The sequence below is a fragment of the Balaenoptera ricei genome, chromosome 1 (genome assembly GCF_028023285.1).
Source record: "Balaenoptera ricei isolate mBalRic1 chromosome 1, mBalRic1.hap2, whole genome shotgun sequence".
Taxonomy (NCBI): domain Eukaryota; kingdom Metazoa; phylum Chordata; class Mammalia; order Artiodactyla; family Balaenopteridae; genus Balaenoptera; species Balaenoptera ricei.
In genome coordinates, this window is record NC_082639.1 from 26,705,532 (window position 1) to 26,721,762 (window position 16,231).

The following is a 16,231-nucleotide window of genomic DNA, read 5'->3' on the forward strand; positions in this document are numbered from 1 at the left end:
AACATGCTAAGACACATATTAATCAAACTATCAAAAATTAAATACAAGGAAAAAATATTAAAAGCAGCAAGGGAAAAGCAACAAATAACACACAAGGGAATCCCCATAAGGTTAACAGCCGATCTTTCAGCAGAAACTCTGCAAGCCAGAAGGGAGTGGCAGGACGTATTTAAAGTGATGGAAGGGAAAAACCTACAACCAAGATTACTCCACCCAGCAAGGATCTCATTCAGATTCGATGGAGAAATTAAAACCCTTACAGACAAGCAACAGTTAAGAGAATTCAGCACCACAAAACCAGCTTTACAACAAATGCTAAAGGAATTTCTCTAGGCAGGAAACACAAGAGAAGAAAAAGACCTACAAAAACAAACCCAAAACAATTATGAAAATGGTAATAGGAACATACATATTGATAATTACCTTAAATGTAAATGTATTAAGTGATCCAACCAAAAGACACAGACTGGCTGAATGGATACAAAAACAAGACCCATATATATGTTGTCTACAAGAAACCCACTTCAGACCTAGGGACACATACAGACTGAAAGTGAGGGGATGGAAAAAGGTATTCCGCATACGGAAATCAAAAGAAAGTTGGAGTAGTAATTCTCATATCAGACAAAATAGACTTTAAAATAAAGACTATTACAAGAGACAAAGGACACAACATAATGATCAAGGGATCAATCCAAGAAGAAGATATAACCATTGTAAATATTTATGCACCCAACGTAGGAGCACCTCAATACATAAGGCAAATGTTAACAGCCATAGAAGGGGAAATCAACAGTAACACAATAATAGTAGGGGACTTTAACGCCCCACTTTCACCAATGGACAGATCATCCAAAATGAAAATAAATAAGGAAACACGAGCTTTAAATTACCCGTTAAACAAGATGGACTTAATTGATATTTATAGGACATTCCATCCAAAAACAGCAGAATACACTTTCTTCTCAAGTGCTTACGGAATATTCTCCAGGATAGATCATATCTTGAGTCACAAATCAAGCCTTGGCAAATTTAAGAAAATTGAAATTGTATCAAGTATCTTTTCCAACAACAAATCTATGAGATTAGATATCAATTACAAGAAAAAACTGTAAAAAATACAAACACAGGGAGACTAAACAATATGCTACTAAATAACCAAGAGATCACTGAATAAATCAAAGAGGAAATCAAAAAATACCTAGAAACAAATGACAATGAAAACATGACGATCCAAAACTTATGGGATGCAGCAGAAGCAGTTCTAAGAGGGAAGTTTTTAGCCATACAATCCTACCTCAAGAAAGAAGAAACATCTCAAATAAACAACCTAACCTTACACCTAAAGCAATTAGAGAAAGAAGAACAAAAATCCCCCAAAGATAGCAGAAGGAAAGAAATCATAAACATCAGATCAGAAATAAATGAAAAAGAAATGAAGGAAATGATAGCAAAGATCAATAAAACTAAAAGCTGGTTCTTTGAGAAGATAAACAAAATTGATAGACCATTAGCCAGACTCATCAAGAAAAAAAGGGAGAAGACTCAAATCAACAGAATTAGAAATGCAAAAGGAGAAGTAAAACTGACACTGCAGAAATACAAAGGATCATGAGAGATTACTATAAGAAACTATATGCCAATAAAATGGACAACCTGGAAGAAATGGACAAAGTCTTAGAAAAGCACAACCATCCGAGACTGAACCAGGAAGAAATAGAAAATATAAACAGACCAGTCACAAGCACTGAAATTGAGACTGTGATTAAAAATCTTCCAACAAACAAAAGCCCAGGACCAGATGGCTTCACAGGCGAATTCTATCAAACATTTAGAGAAGAGCTAACACTTATTCTTCTCAAACTCTTCCAAAATATAGCAGAGGAAGGAACACTCCCAAACTCATTCTACGAGGCCACCATCACCCTGATACCAAAACCAGACAAAGATGTCACAAAGAAAGAAAACTAGAGGCCAATATCACTGATGAACATAGATGCAAAAATCCTCAACAAAATACTAGCAAACAGAATCCAACAGCACATTAAAAGGATCATACACCATGATCAAGTGGGGTTTACCCTAGGAATGCAAGCATTCTTCAATATACACAAATCAATCAATGTGATACACCATATTAACAAATTGAAGGTTAAAAACCATATGATCATCTCAACAGATGCAGAAAAAGCTTTTGACAAAATTCAACACCCATTTATGATAAAAATTCTCCGGAAAGTGGGCATAGAGAGAACCTACCTCAATATAATAAAGGCCATATATGACAAACCCACAGCCAAATTGTTCTCAATGGTGAAAAACTGAAACCATTTTTTCTAAGATCAGGAACAAGAGAATGTTGCCCACTGTCACCGCTATTATTCAATATAGTTTTGGAAGTTTTTTGGCCACAGCAGTCAGCAAGGAAAAAGAAATAAAAGGAATCCAAATCAGAAAAGAAGACATAAAACTGTCAGTGTTTGCAGATGACATGATACTATACATAGAGAATACTAAAGATGCTACAAGAAAACTACTAGAGCTAATCAATGAATTTGGTAAAGTAGCAGGATACAAAATTAATGCACAGAAATCTCTTGCATTCCTATACACTAATGATGAAAAATATGAAAGAGAAATTAAAGAAACACTCTCATTTACCACTGCAACAAAAAGAATAAAATACTTAGGAATAAACCTACCTAAGGAGACAAAAGACCTGTATGCAGAAAACTATAAGACACTGACAAAAGAAATTAAAGATGAAACAAACAGATGGAGAGATATATCATGTTCTTGGATTGGAAAAATCAACATTGTGAAAATGACTGTACTACCCAAAGCAATCTACAGATTCAATGCAATCCCTGTCAAACTACCAATGGCATTTTTCACAGAACTAGAACAAAAAATTTCACAATTTGTACAGAAACACAAAAGACCCCAAATAGCCAAAGCAATCTTGAGAAAGAAAAACAGAGCTGGAGCAATCAGGCTTCCTGACTTCAGACTATACTACAAAGCTACAGTAATCAAGACAGTATGGTACTGGCACAAAAACAGAAATATAGATCAATGGAACAGGATAGAGAGCCCAGAGTTAAACCCATGCACATATGGTCACCTTATGTTTGATAAAGGAGGCAAGAATATACAATGGAGAAAAGATAGCCTCTTCAATAAGTGGTGCTGGGAAAACTGGACAGCTACATGTAAAAGAATGAAATTAGAACACTCCCTATCACCATACACAAAAATAAACTCAAAATGGATTAAAGACCTAAATGTAAGGCCAGATACTATCAAACTCTTAGAGGAAAACCTAGGCAGAACACTCTATGTGACATAAATCACAGCAAGATCCTTTTTGCCCTACCTCCCAGAGAAATGGAAATAAAAACAAAAATAAAAAAATGGGACCTAATGAAACTTAAAAGCTTTTGCACAGCAAAGGAACCCATCAACAAGACGAAAAGACAGTCCTCAGAATGGGAGAAAATATTTGCAAACGAAGCAACTGACAAAGGATTAATCTCCAAAATATACAAGCAGCTCATGCAGCACAATATCAGAAAAACAAACAACCCAGTCCAAAAAATGGGCAGAAACCCTAATCAGATATTTCTCCAAAGATGATATACAGATTGCAAACAAACACATGAAAGGATGCTCAACATCACTAATCATCAGAGAAATGCAAATCAAAACTACAGTGAGGTATCACCTCACACTGGTCAGAAAGGCCATCATCAAAAAATCTACAAACAATAAATGCTGGAGAGGGTGTGGAGAAACGGGAACCCTCTTGCACTGTTGGTGGAAATGTAAATTGATACAGCCACTATGGAGAACAGTATGGAGGTTCCTTAAAAAACTAAAAATAGAAGTACCATATGACCCAGCAATCCCACTATTGGGCATATAGCCAGAGAAAACCATAATTCAGAAAGAGTCATGTACCCCAATGTTCATTGCAGCACTCTTTAAAATAGCCAGAACATGGAAGCAACCTAAGTGTCCATCGACAGATGAATGGATAAAGAAGATGTGGCACATATATACAATGGAATATTACTCAGCCATAAAAAGAAATGAAATTGAGTTATTTGTAGTGAGGTGGATGGACCTAGAGTCTGTCATACAGAGTGAAGTAAGTCAGAAAGAGGAAACAAATACTGTATGCTAACACATATATATGGAATCTAAAAAAAAAAAAAAAATGGTTCTGACAAACCTAGCAGTAGGACAGGAATAAAGACGCAGACATAGAGAATGGACTTGTGGACAAGTGGAAGGGGAATGGTAAGCTGGGATGAACTGAGAGAGTAGCATTGACATATATACACTACCAAATGTAAAATAGATAACTAGTGGGAAGCAGCTGCATCGCACAGGGAGATCAGCTTGGTACTTTGTGACCACCTAGAGGGGTGGGATAGGGAGGGTGGGAGGGAGATGCAAGAGGGATGGGATATGGGGATACATGTATACATATAGCTGATTCAGTTTGTTGTACAGCAGAAACTAACACAACATTGTAAAGCAATTATAATCCAATAAAGATGTTAAAAATGAAAGGGCAACCTACTGAATGGGTGAAGATATTTACAAGTGATATACCTGATAAGGGGTTAATATCCAAAATATATAAAGAACTCATACAACCTAATATCAGAAAAAACAAACAATCTGATTAAAAATGGGCAGAGGACCTGAACAGACATTTTTCCAAAGAAGACATACAGATGGCCAATAAGCACATGAAAAGATGTTCAACATCACTAATTATTAGAGAAATGAAAATCAAAACCACAGTGAGATATCACCTCACACCTGTCAGGATGGCAATCATCAAAAAGACAAGAAATAACAAGTGTTGGTGAGGATGTGAAGAAAAGGGAACCCTTGTGCACTGTTGGTGAGAACGTAAATTGGTGCAGCCACTATGGAAAACAGCATGGAGCTCCCTCAAAAAATTAAAAATAGAACTACCATATGATTCAGCAATTCCACTCCTGGGTATTTATCTGAAGAAAATGAAAACACTAATTCGAAAAGACATATGCATCCCAATGTTCATTGCAGCATTATTTACAATAACCAAGATATAGAAGCAACCTACGTGTCCATCGATAGGTGAATGGATAAAGAAGATGTGGTATATACACACAATGGAATATTACTCAGCCATAAAAAAGAATGAAATCTTGCCAATTGCAACAACATGGATGGACCTGGAGGGTATTATGCTAAGTGAAGTAAATCAGACAGTTAAAGACAAATACTGTATGATTTCACTTACATATGAAATCTGAAAAGCAAAACAAACTAACAAATATAACAAAACAGAAACAGACTTACAAATACAGAGAACAAAGTGGTGGTTGCCAGAGAACAGAGGGATGGGGAGTTGGGAAAACAGCTGAAGGTGATTAAGAGGTACAAATTGCCAGTTAGAAAATAGAGAAGGCCCAGGGATGTGATATACAGCATGGGGAATATAGTCAATAATATTATAATAACTGTATGGTGCAAAATCTATAAAAAGATCAAACCACTATGCTGTGTACCTGAAATTAATGTAATATTGTAAGTCAATTATAATTTGATTAAGAAAAAAGATATCTAAAGATAAACATATCACCCTAAGGAAGATGGTCAATGTGGGACTTAGAAGAAATGGAGAAGCAACATTGGAATTATATAAGAATGGCTTCTAAGGAGGAAACCAGCCTGGCTTTTGAAATGTTCCAGATTTCACTAACCTGATAACCAGCACAGGTCACTGAGGTGTGGTGATAATTAAGTTCACCAGGCTTTATGGTCTGCTCCTTCCAGTAGCAGGTCTCTTTCAAGCTTTTTACCTTCTAGTTGAATCTGCCTCCATCAGGGGGAAACAGGCATGCTCTCTCAAATGAGATGGGTCCATAGGTTTGCCTTTTTGTTTGCAACGTTATCAGATTTAGGCATTCGTGTTTACAAGTTTTTTTGTTTTTTGTTTTTCCTATGCTTGAGATATCTGGCCTTTGAAGATACAGTAGTATTCTTCCGTGAAACCATCTAGCCTTGATGTTTTTGGTGGGGCTTCCTCTGAAAACATTCTCCCCACCTTTTTAAAGAGAATATTGAAAGTATAAACTTTCTCTCTCTACTGGGGTCAATTTTATTAAATTATAGCTTCCTAGAAATTCATTCATATCACTAATTTTTTGGCATAGATATGTACAAAATAGTCTCATAATTAAAAAATTTCCTTGGTTCAATGGTTATATTCCACTCTTCCTTTTTTATTTTTGTAAACTCCTGCTTTTTCCCTTTGTTTAACTTACCTAATGGTTTGATTATTTTGCTACTCTTTATTTCAGGTACTTCTTTTTACTTTACCAGTAAGCCTGTTTTTCTGCTTATAACTCATGAATTTCTTTTTAAAATTCAAAAACTTAGAGATATAATTTATGTACAATAAAAGGCACAGATTTTAGGTACACAATTTAATGAGTTTTGGCTAATGTATATATCTGTGTGACCACTACCACAGTCAGGATATAGATTATTTCCGTTGCCCCAGAAAGTTCTCTTATGCCCCTTTGCAATCAGTATGACCTGCCCCAATGCTCCAGGAAATCAATGATGCTATTTCTATAAGCATTAGTTTTGCGTACCAGAGCTTCATGCAGTTGGAATCATATATGCATTATTTTTGTGGCTGGTTTCTTTTGCTAAACATAATTTTTGTAACAGTCGACTCATGCTGTTTTATGTATCACTATTTCCTTTGTTTTTATTGTTCTGTAGCAATCATAGGACAATTTGCTTATTTGTTCTCCTACTGATGAACATTTGGGTTGTTTCCAGTTTTGGATTATTATGAAATTCATATAAAAGTCTTTTTATGGATATGGGTTTTCATTTCTCTTTGATAAATAACTAGGAGTAGAATTGCCAGGTGATAGTGTAGGTGAATTTATCTTTAAAGGAAACTTCCAATTGGTTTTCCAGAGTGATTGTATGATTTTACATCCCAACCAGCAATATATGAAAATTCTAATTGTTCCACATCCTTTTTAACACTTTGTATTGTTAGTCTTAAATTTAAGCTATTCTAGGGGGTGCATAGTAATACTTCTTTATGGTTTAATGTGCATTTTCCTTATGACGAATTATGTTGAGCATGTTTTCATATACTTATTGGCCATTCATACCTTATTTTACAAAGTGTCTGTTCAAGTCTCTTGTACATATTTTCATTGGATTATTTTATTACTGAGTTGTAAAAGTTCTTTACATAGTCTAGGTACAGGGCCTTTTTAAAAATACACATACTCTGAATATCTTCTCTTATTCTGCAGTTTGTCTTTACTTTTTACATTCAGTTCTGTTGATTTTTCCTTCATGTGTTTTGAATCTCTTTTATCATCTGCATATACACCTGCATATCTTTTTTGAGGTGCTCCTATGTTGGGTGCATAAATATTTACAATTGTTATACCTTCCTCTTGGATCAGTCCCTTGATCATTATATAGTGTCCTTCTTTGTCTCTTATAATATTCTTTATTTTAAAGTCTATTTTGTCTGATATGAGAATTGCTACTCCACCTTTCTTTTGATTTCCATTTGCATGGAATATCTTTTTCCATCCCCTCACTTTCAGTCTGTATGTGTCTCTAGGTCTGAAGTGGGTCTCTTGTAGACAGCATATATATGGGTCTTGTTTTTGTATCCATTCAGCCAGTCTGTGTCTTTTGGTGGGAGCATTTAATCCATTTACATTCAAGGTAATTATCGATATGTATGTTCCTATTCCCATTTTCTTAAATGTTTTGGGTTTGTTATTGTAGGTGTTTTCCTTCTCTTGTGTTTCTTGCCTAGAGAAGTTCCTTTAGCATTTGTTGTAAAGCTGGTTTGGTGGTGCTGAACTCTCTCAGCTTTTGCTTGTCTGTAAAGGTTTTAATTTCTCCATCACATCTGAATGAGATCCTTGCTGGGTAGAGTAATCTTGGTTGTAGGTTTTTCTCCTTCATCACTTTAAGTATATCCTGCCACTCCCTTCTGGCTTGCAGAGTTTCTGCTGAAAGATCAGATGTTAACCTTATGGGGATTCCCTTGTGTGTTATTTGTTGTTTTTCCCTTGCTGCTTTTAATATGTTTTCTTTATATTTAATTTTTGACAGTTTGATTAATATGTGTCTTGGCGTGTTTCTCCTTGGGTTTATCCTGTATGGGACTCTCTGTGCTTCCTGGACTTGATTAACTATTTCCTTTCCCATATTAGGGAAGTTTTCAACTATAATCTCTTCAAATATTTTCTCAGTCCCTTTCTTTTTCTCTTCTTCTTCTGGGACCCCTATAATTCGAATGTTGGTGCGTTTAATGTTGTCCCAGAGGTCTCTGAGACTGTCCTCAGTTCTTTTCATTCTTTTTTCTTTATCCTGCTCTGCAGTAGTTATTTCCACCATTTTATCTTCCAGGTCACTTATCCTTTCTTCTGCCTCAGTTATTCTGCTATTGATCCCATCTAGAGTATTTTTAATTTCATTTATTGTGTTTTTCATCATTGCTTGGTTCCTCTTTAGTTCTTCTACGTCTTTGTTAAATGTTTCTTGCATTTTGTCTATTCTATTTCCAAGATTTTGGATCATCCTTACTATCATTATTCTGAATTCTTTTTCAGGTAGACTACCTATTTCCTCTTCATTTGTTAGGTCTGGTGTGTTTTGACCCTGCTCCTTCATCTGCTGTGTGTTTTTCTGTCGTCTCATTTTGCTTATCTTACTGTGTTTGGGGTCTCCTTTTCACAGGCTGCAGGTTCGTAGTTCCCGTTGTTTTTGGTATCTGTCCCCAGTGGGTAAGGTTGGTTCAGTGGGTTGTGTAGGCTTCCTGGTGGAGGGGACTATTGCCTGTGTTCTGGTGGATGAGGTTGAATCTTGTCTTTCTGGTGGGCATGTCCACGTCTGGTGGTGTGTTTTGGGGTGTCTGTGGCCTTATGATTTTAGGCAGCCTCCCTGCTAATGGATGGGGCTGTGTTCCTGTCTTGCTAGTTGTTTGGCATAGGGTGTCCAGCACTGTAGCTTGCTGGTCGTTGAGTGAAGCTGGGTCTTGATGTTGAGATGGAGATCTCTGAGAGATTTTTGCCGTTTGGTATTACGTGGAGCTGGTAGGTCTCTTGTGGACCAGTGTCCTGAAGTTGGCTCTCCCACCTCAGAGGCACAGCCCTGATGCCTGGCTGGAGCACCAAGAGCCTTTCATCCACACAGCTTTAGGCCGGAAGGCTCTGGGGTCAAGATTGCCTAGATTCAAAACTCAGTTTGGCCTTCTCTGGCTATGTGGTCTCAGGTGAATTTCATCATAGCAAGCGATAGAAGCCTGGAGAAGGAAGACTAAGCAGAGTAGAGCTGACGCTGCGCAGCGACGGCAGAAGCTGCTACACCTGCATATCTTTTTTAATGCAGTTAACCTATTTGTCATTTCAAAATATCTCTATTTTTGGTAATACTCCTTGATTGCAGTATTGTTTGAAATTTCTTTATGTTTCTTAAGTTTACCATTTGTATGGCATATCTTTTTCTCCTCTTTCCCTTGCAATCTATCTGGTATTTATATTTAAAGTACAACTTTTGTAGAAACTAAATAATTACTGTTTAAAGCCTATAAATTTTGGCATGGTTTTTTGCAACAAAAGTTCATTAATATAACTATATTTTGCAAATATTTTATGTTAACTACTTATTCTTGGTCTCTCATTGAAAGAGATGTGTTGAAGTCTACCACTGTAATTGTGAATTTGTCCCTTTCTCCCTGTAATTCTATGAATTTTCCCTTTATACATTTCAATACTATTGTTAGGTGCACAGAAGTTTATGACTGTTATATATTCTTGGTAGATTATGTTTACCAGCATGAAATATCCCTCTTTATTTCTTTTAATGCTTTCTGCCTTAAATTCTATTTTGTCTGTTATTAGCTTTGCTACACCAGATTTTAGAGGTTAGTACTTGCTATCTATTTTTTTTTAACATTTTGCTTCATACCAGGGATGAGTGACACCTTTCTAGCTATGACCTTAGAGAGGCAAATGAATATATTCAATTCTAAGTTCATGGAAAGCTTATAACTAGACTTTTAAAATTTAACCAATCTGAAAATCTCTGACCTTTAATTAGCGTTTGATTCAATTATATTTATCACAGTTGCACATATATTCGCACATAGTTTTTTTTTTTTAAATAAATAAATTTATCAAACGTTGTCATCGTTGCTGTGCACGGGCTTTCTCTAGTTGTGGCGAGCGGGGGCTACTCTTTGTTGCGGTGAGCGGGCTTCTCATTGCGGTGGCTTCTCTTGTTGCAGAGCACGGGCTCTAGGCACGCGGACTTCAGTAGTTGTGGCTCGTAGGCTCTAGAGCGCAGGCTCAGTAGTTGTGGTGCACGGGCTTAGTTGCTCTGCAGCATGTGGGATCTTCCTGGACCTAGGGCTCGAACGTGTGTCCCTGGCATTGGCAGGCAGATTCTTAACCATTGTGCCACCAGGGAAGCCCTTGCACTTAGTTTTGCTACCTCATTTTGTATTTTCTGTTTACCATGATTTAAAAAATTTTTTTCTCCTTTAATGTTTCCTATTTGATTAATCAAATTTACTTTATTCTCTTTATTTTTGGTTATGAATTTAGAACTTACACATACTATGGACATACATAATTTAAGGAAACTATGCATAAATTTAAACATTGTATTTAAATGTATATAATTTTAATAATGTACATGGTTAATCAACATCATTTAATCAATGTCATTTATTTCATGACATGTCATGGTTAATCAATGTCATTTATTTCTCCAGATTTTTTATTTTCTACAGTCAATATATTTTAGATTTACTACCATATTTTACTGATTTCTTAGCTTACTGTTAATTTTTGCATCTGAATCATTCTACCTGTATTCATCTTTTTCTTGCTGAATGTGGTAGATATTTCTGGTGTTTACCAGTATCAGACTTTCTTTTATTTCCTGAGCATATAAAAAACTTCACTTTCCATCCATGTGCCTATTTCTGGCCAGTTAGATGTGAGTAGAATAATGTGTGTCACTTTGAGGCTGAGGAAGTGAAAAGCCCTTATGTGAATGTCCATTCTCTTTCTTCCTCTGCTGCAATGGAGGATGGAGGAGGGGACCTAGTTTTCAAATGGCACCACAAGATTGAAGCAGCCTGGATCACTAAGTTATCAGCTCTACAGAGTTACCTGGACTACAGAAAATTTTGCCTGAAGAAGATATAAACTTTTATTGTGTTAAGCCACTGAGATGTGGGGATTGCTTGTTATTGCAGCATATGCCTATCCTATCCTGACTAATGCACTGAAGTGTATCCTTTAATTATGCTTTTAGTAAGGTAGTAACTTTACTTAGTCCTTGTGTGTCTGAAGATTTCATTAATTCATTCTCACTCTTAATTGATAATTTGGCTGGGTTTAGAAGTTCAGTTTACAATTATTTTTCCTGCTGCATTTTATCTTTTGGTAGGTATTATTGTTGATGCAATAATGCTATGAGTCTGATTTATCTTTTCTCCATGATGGTTTTAACATTTTATCTTTATCCTTGATGTTCTATAATTGCACTGTGATGTTTTTAGGTTTGAATTTCACCAAATTTTCTATGTTGCTATAGCAAGCTTCTGAGCTGATAGAAAAATGTCTGATCTTTGTCATAGAAGACTAGGACATCATTGGACAAGGCATTAGCTGAGGCAGAAAAGAGAAGAAAAAGCCAAAATGTAAAAGAAAGTTGTACACTGAAGAGGTTATGAATGGAAAAACATCCTATATTCATGGATTGGAAGACCTAATATTGTTAAGTTGGCAGTGAGACCCAGACTGGTCTATGGATTCAACTCAATCTCTACAAAAATCCCAGCTGGTTTCTTTGTAGATATTGATAAGTTGATCCTAAAATTCGTATGGAAATTCAGCAGATCCAGCATTCCAAAATAATCCTGAAAAAGAAGAACAAAGCTGGAGGACTCACACTTCCTGATTTCAAAACATATGACCAAGCTACAGTAATCAAGATAGTGTGGTACTGGCTAAGGATAGGCTTATAGATCAAGAAAATAGAATTGAGGATCAAGAAATAAAATCCCAAATTTATAGTCAATAGATTTCAACAGGGTACCAAAACAATTCAATGGGGAAAGAATAGTCTTTCCAGTAAGTGATGCCAGGACCATTGGATATCCATATACAAAATAATGAAGTTGGACCCCTACCTCACACTACATATAAAAATTAACTCAAAATAGATAAAGTCCTAAATGTAAGAGCTAAAATTATAAACTCTTAGAGGAAAACATAAATGTAAATCTTCTTGACCTTGGATTAGGCAATAGTTTCTCAGATATGACACCAAAAGCACAAGCACCAAAAATATATATATATAAATTGGACATCATCAAAATTAAAAACTTTTGTGCTTCTGAGAACACTATCAAGAAAGTGAAAAGACAACCCATAAAATGCAAAAATTTTTTGAAAATCACACATCTGATAAAGGACTTGTATCTAAAATATATATAAAAAATGCCTACAACTCAATAATCAAACAGATAAATAACTTAAAGATGGGCAAAGGATCCAAATAGACTTTTCTTCATGCAAATGAACAATAAGTGCATGAAAAAATGCTTAACATCTTAGCCATCAGGAAGATACAAATCAAAACGAGATACCCATTATACACACTAGGATGGCTATAATTAAAAAGACAGTTAATAATAACAGAGAGGATGTGGAAAGATTGAAACCCTCATACACTGCTGGTGGGAATAGAAAATGGTTCATCTGCTGTGGAGAATACTCCGGCAGTTCCTCAAAAGTTTAAATATAGAGTTACCATATGACCTAGCAATTCCACTCTTAGATACATACCTAAGAGAAATGAAAACATATGTTTCACCCAATAACTTGTACATGAATGCTCATAGCAGCATTATTCATAATAGCTAGAAGTGGAAATAAGTCAAGTGTCCATCAATGATAAGTGGATAAACAAAATGTGGTATAGGTACAATGGAATATTATTTTCAACAAAAAGGAATGAAGTGCTGATACATGCTACAACATGAATGAACCTATAAAACATTATGCTACGTGAAAGAAGTCACAAAAAACCACACATCATAGGATTCTATTTATATGAAATACCCAGGATAGGCAAATTCATAGAGACAGAAAGTAGTTTGGTGGTTGCCTAGAACTGAGGGGACTGGAAAGAAGTGGGAACTGACAGGATTTCTTTGGGGGGTGATTAAAATGTTTTAAAATTGATTGTGGGGCTTCCCTGGTGGCACAGTGGTTGAGAATCTGCCTGCTAATGCAGGGGACACGGGTTCGAGCCCTGGTCTGGGAAGATCCCACATGCCGCGGAGCAACTAGGCCCGTGAGCCACAACTACTGAGCCTGCGCGTCTGGAGGCTGTGCTCTGCAACAAGAGAGGCCACGACAGTGAGAAGCCCGCGCACCGCGATGAAGAGTGGCTCCCGCTTGCCGCAACTAGAGAAAGCCCTCGCACAGAAACGAAGACCCAACACAGCCAAAAATAAATAAATTAAAAAAAAATTGATTGTGATAATGGTTGCAAAACTCTGAATATACTAAAAACCATTGAAGTATACACTTCAAGTGGATGAGTTGCATGGTATATGAATTATATCCCGATCAAGCTGCTATTATAAAAAAGACTATGAAGGGTCACACCTTGGGAAGCCCAAGTATGACACCAAGTCCCAGAGGAAAGCACAAGGCTGAGAATGGGGAGTGAAGCCAGGAAGACTGGAGCCATGTAGACATAGAAACAGAGCCAGAGATGATGAGAAACTTGGGCTGGAGCAATTTAAGGAGATTCTGGAGCAGATGAAGGTGAAAGTTCACTTTTATTGGGGACTGGTCATTTGGTATGTGGGTGGGTCAGCTCAACTGAAATAAATACTGAATTTCTCAGTGTATCAGCAGCCTAATTCTGGGGGCTTGTAGCCCCTCTCTTCCTCGTTAATAATCCATATTGCAGATTCTTCCTACTCTTGATTTCCTAGAGATGGAGGAGAAGCTGACCTGTTTCTCCACAGGCTACTAAATATCTGTTGGTAGCAACAGCACTAGAAGCAGTAGTAAAACTAATAACAATAATAATAATCCACATTGAACAGTTACTATGTGCCAGGCATAGTTTTCCAAAGTGCTTTACATTACTGACCCATTTAATTCCTCATAACAAGCCCATGGCATAAGTAATATCATTATCCTTATTTTACAGATGAGAAAACTGAGGCACAGCACAGTTAGGTATTTTGCCCCAGGTCAGATGCCTCGTGAGTGGAAAGAATTGTTTTTGGTCTTAGTTGGGATAACTTGGTGAAGCACATTCATTTTCATCATGGCATCACAGTGGATTGAAGACAACTGTGGTTTCTCGGTTGCCTAGTTCAGCACATAGGGTTTTGGACGCACCTGCACTCCAGTAAGGCAAGGTTGGTGTGAGTCCCAACTCCCACCAAGGTCCCACAACCTCCAGCCATTTCCAGGGAATGTCAGTTAGAAAAAAGGGAGACAGAAATAAATGCGGCCACTACAGCCAAATCACAGCCCCGGACCTAGGAGCAGGGCAGAGAACCTATCTAGAGCACTTGTTCACTCACTCATTCAAACATTTACCAAGTGACCTCTTGCTTCATGGGCAGGGACTGGGAATATAGAGAGAAGGAAAACAGGGGAGGTGTTTTGGAGGAACTCCAAGGCATGGCTCGGTGTGATTACCTTCACATATTGGGGGCGGCCCTTCAAACTGCAGGTAAGTTCCAAGTTTGCAGGTCAGGATTTCATTCCCCACTAAGGTAAAGCCAGGGAGGCACCTGTAGCGTACGATGTCACCTGTCAAGGAGAGACCAATATGGGGATTCCCTGGAGAAGTCTGGGCAGGGCTGATTGGCACCCCTTAGTAGCTTGAACCCACTTCCAGGCAAGACGATCAGTGGCGGGTTGTGTTCTGTTCAGACTAAATTACTAGCTCAACTCCAGTCAAATGACCCACATGACTGTGTCTCCCCTCTCACAGCTCAGCCTTCTGGGCCTAACAGTGTTCCACATTCTAGGAACTTTTTAGAGTGTCTTGCATGGACTTATTTCTCAAAACATCCTGACTTGAATCATGGAGGAAAACTGCTTTCCTAGCTCCTCTGGCTACGTATGGCTAAAAGGAAGAGTGATTGTATTTTGGGTGAAACTCAGTTGACAGAATATCAGCCCTCTTGCACTGGGCCTATTGTTTCTCTCCACGGACAGGAGGGGGAGATGAGTCCCACTGGCCAGGCCCCACCCCTCCCCGGCCCATCCTCGCCAGCCCCATCCTTGCTGGTTTGGGAGGTCTTACCTATGTTGAATTCTTCATTCTCTGTGACAACTTCAGCATTGGGGAGGATGGTGGGAGGAGGGCATTTGGTGAGTGGATAAGCTGAAAAGACAAAAGCAGACAAGTCGGTGTAAGAGCATCATTCTTGGGGCACGTGGTCATTCATTTGTTCAGTGCTTCACATTCTCACTCATCCATCCACACAGCAGATATTAACGAGTACTTATCTGTACACCGGGCAAGATTAGCCAAGCACTATTTTGCTTATCTGCTGCCATCTGTTTTTATTTGCTTTTGATGCAAAAACCAGGAACCATATATCAAGACTAACAATAAAGGAGAGGATCTAAGGAGGCAGTGACGGTGCCTAGCACTGAAGGGAGGGGAGAGAAGCATTTACTGAACACCTACTATACGTCAAGCATTTTCACCCACTGTCACCTTGAATTCTCACAATAGCTGATCCCCCTGCGAGATGTTCTCACTCTACTTATGAGGAAGCTGAGATTCAGAAAGCTTCAGTTACTTCTCTAAGGTCACACAGGAAGTAAGTGGCACAGACAGGATTTGAATCCAGGTCTGGCTGCTCTCAAATCCCATATTCTTTCCACTACTCAGCATCTAAATGCTGTGTGTGGCTTACGTGGGGGACCAGCGAAGACAGCTTGTTTCTCTTCTGACCTTTGGCTATACACTCTGGCTTCAGTGGATTTTCTAAACCAGAAGCCATCCCTCTGGGTAGAGACTGGTCTGTGTCGGGAGGGTGTTACCGAGGCAAAGTTCAGGGTGGGCTCATAACTTGGCTTTCTTTCATTATCTGGTACGTGGTTGA

The 16,231-nt window shown here is 37.7% G+C and overlaps 1 protein-coding gene across 1 annotated transcript in view; it reads right to left on the minus strand.

The window, feature by feature from the left end:
- Window positions 1–16,231, minus strand: part of CSMD2 (CUB and Sushi multiple domains 2) — a 658,022-nt gene that overhangs the window by 78,901 nt on the left and 562,890 nt on the right. The window contains exons 45-46 of the mRNA XM_059896727.1: window positions 15,421–15,501; window positions 14,808–14,921 (exon numbers count right to left, since the gene is read on the minus strand). Coding sequence (XP_059752710.1) covers window positions 14,808–14,921; window positions 15,421–15,501 — 195 coding nt within the window. The remainder of the gene's footprint in view (window positions 1–14,807; window positions 14,922–15,420; window positions 15,502–16,231) is intronic.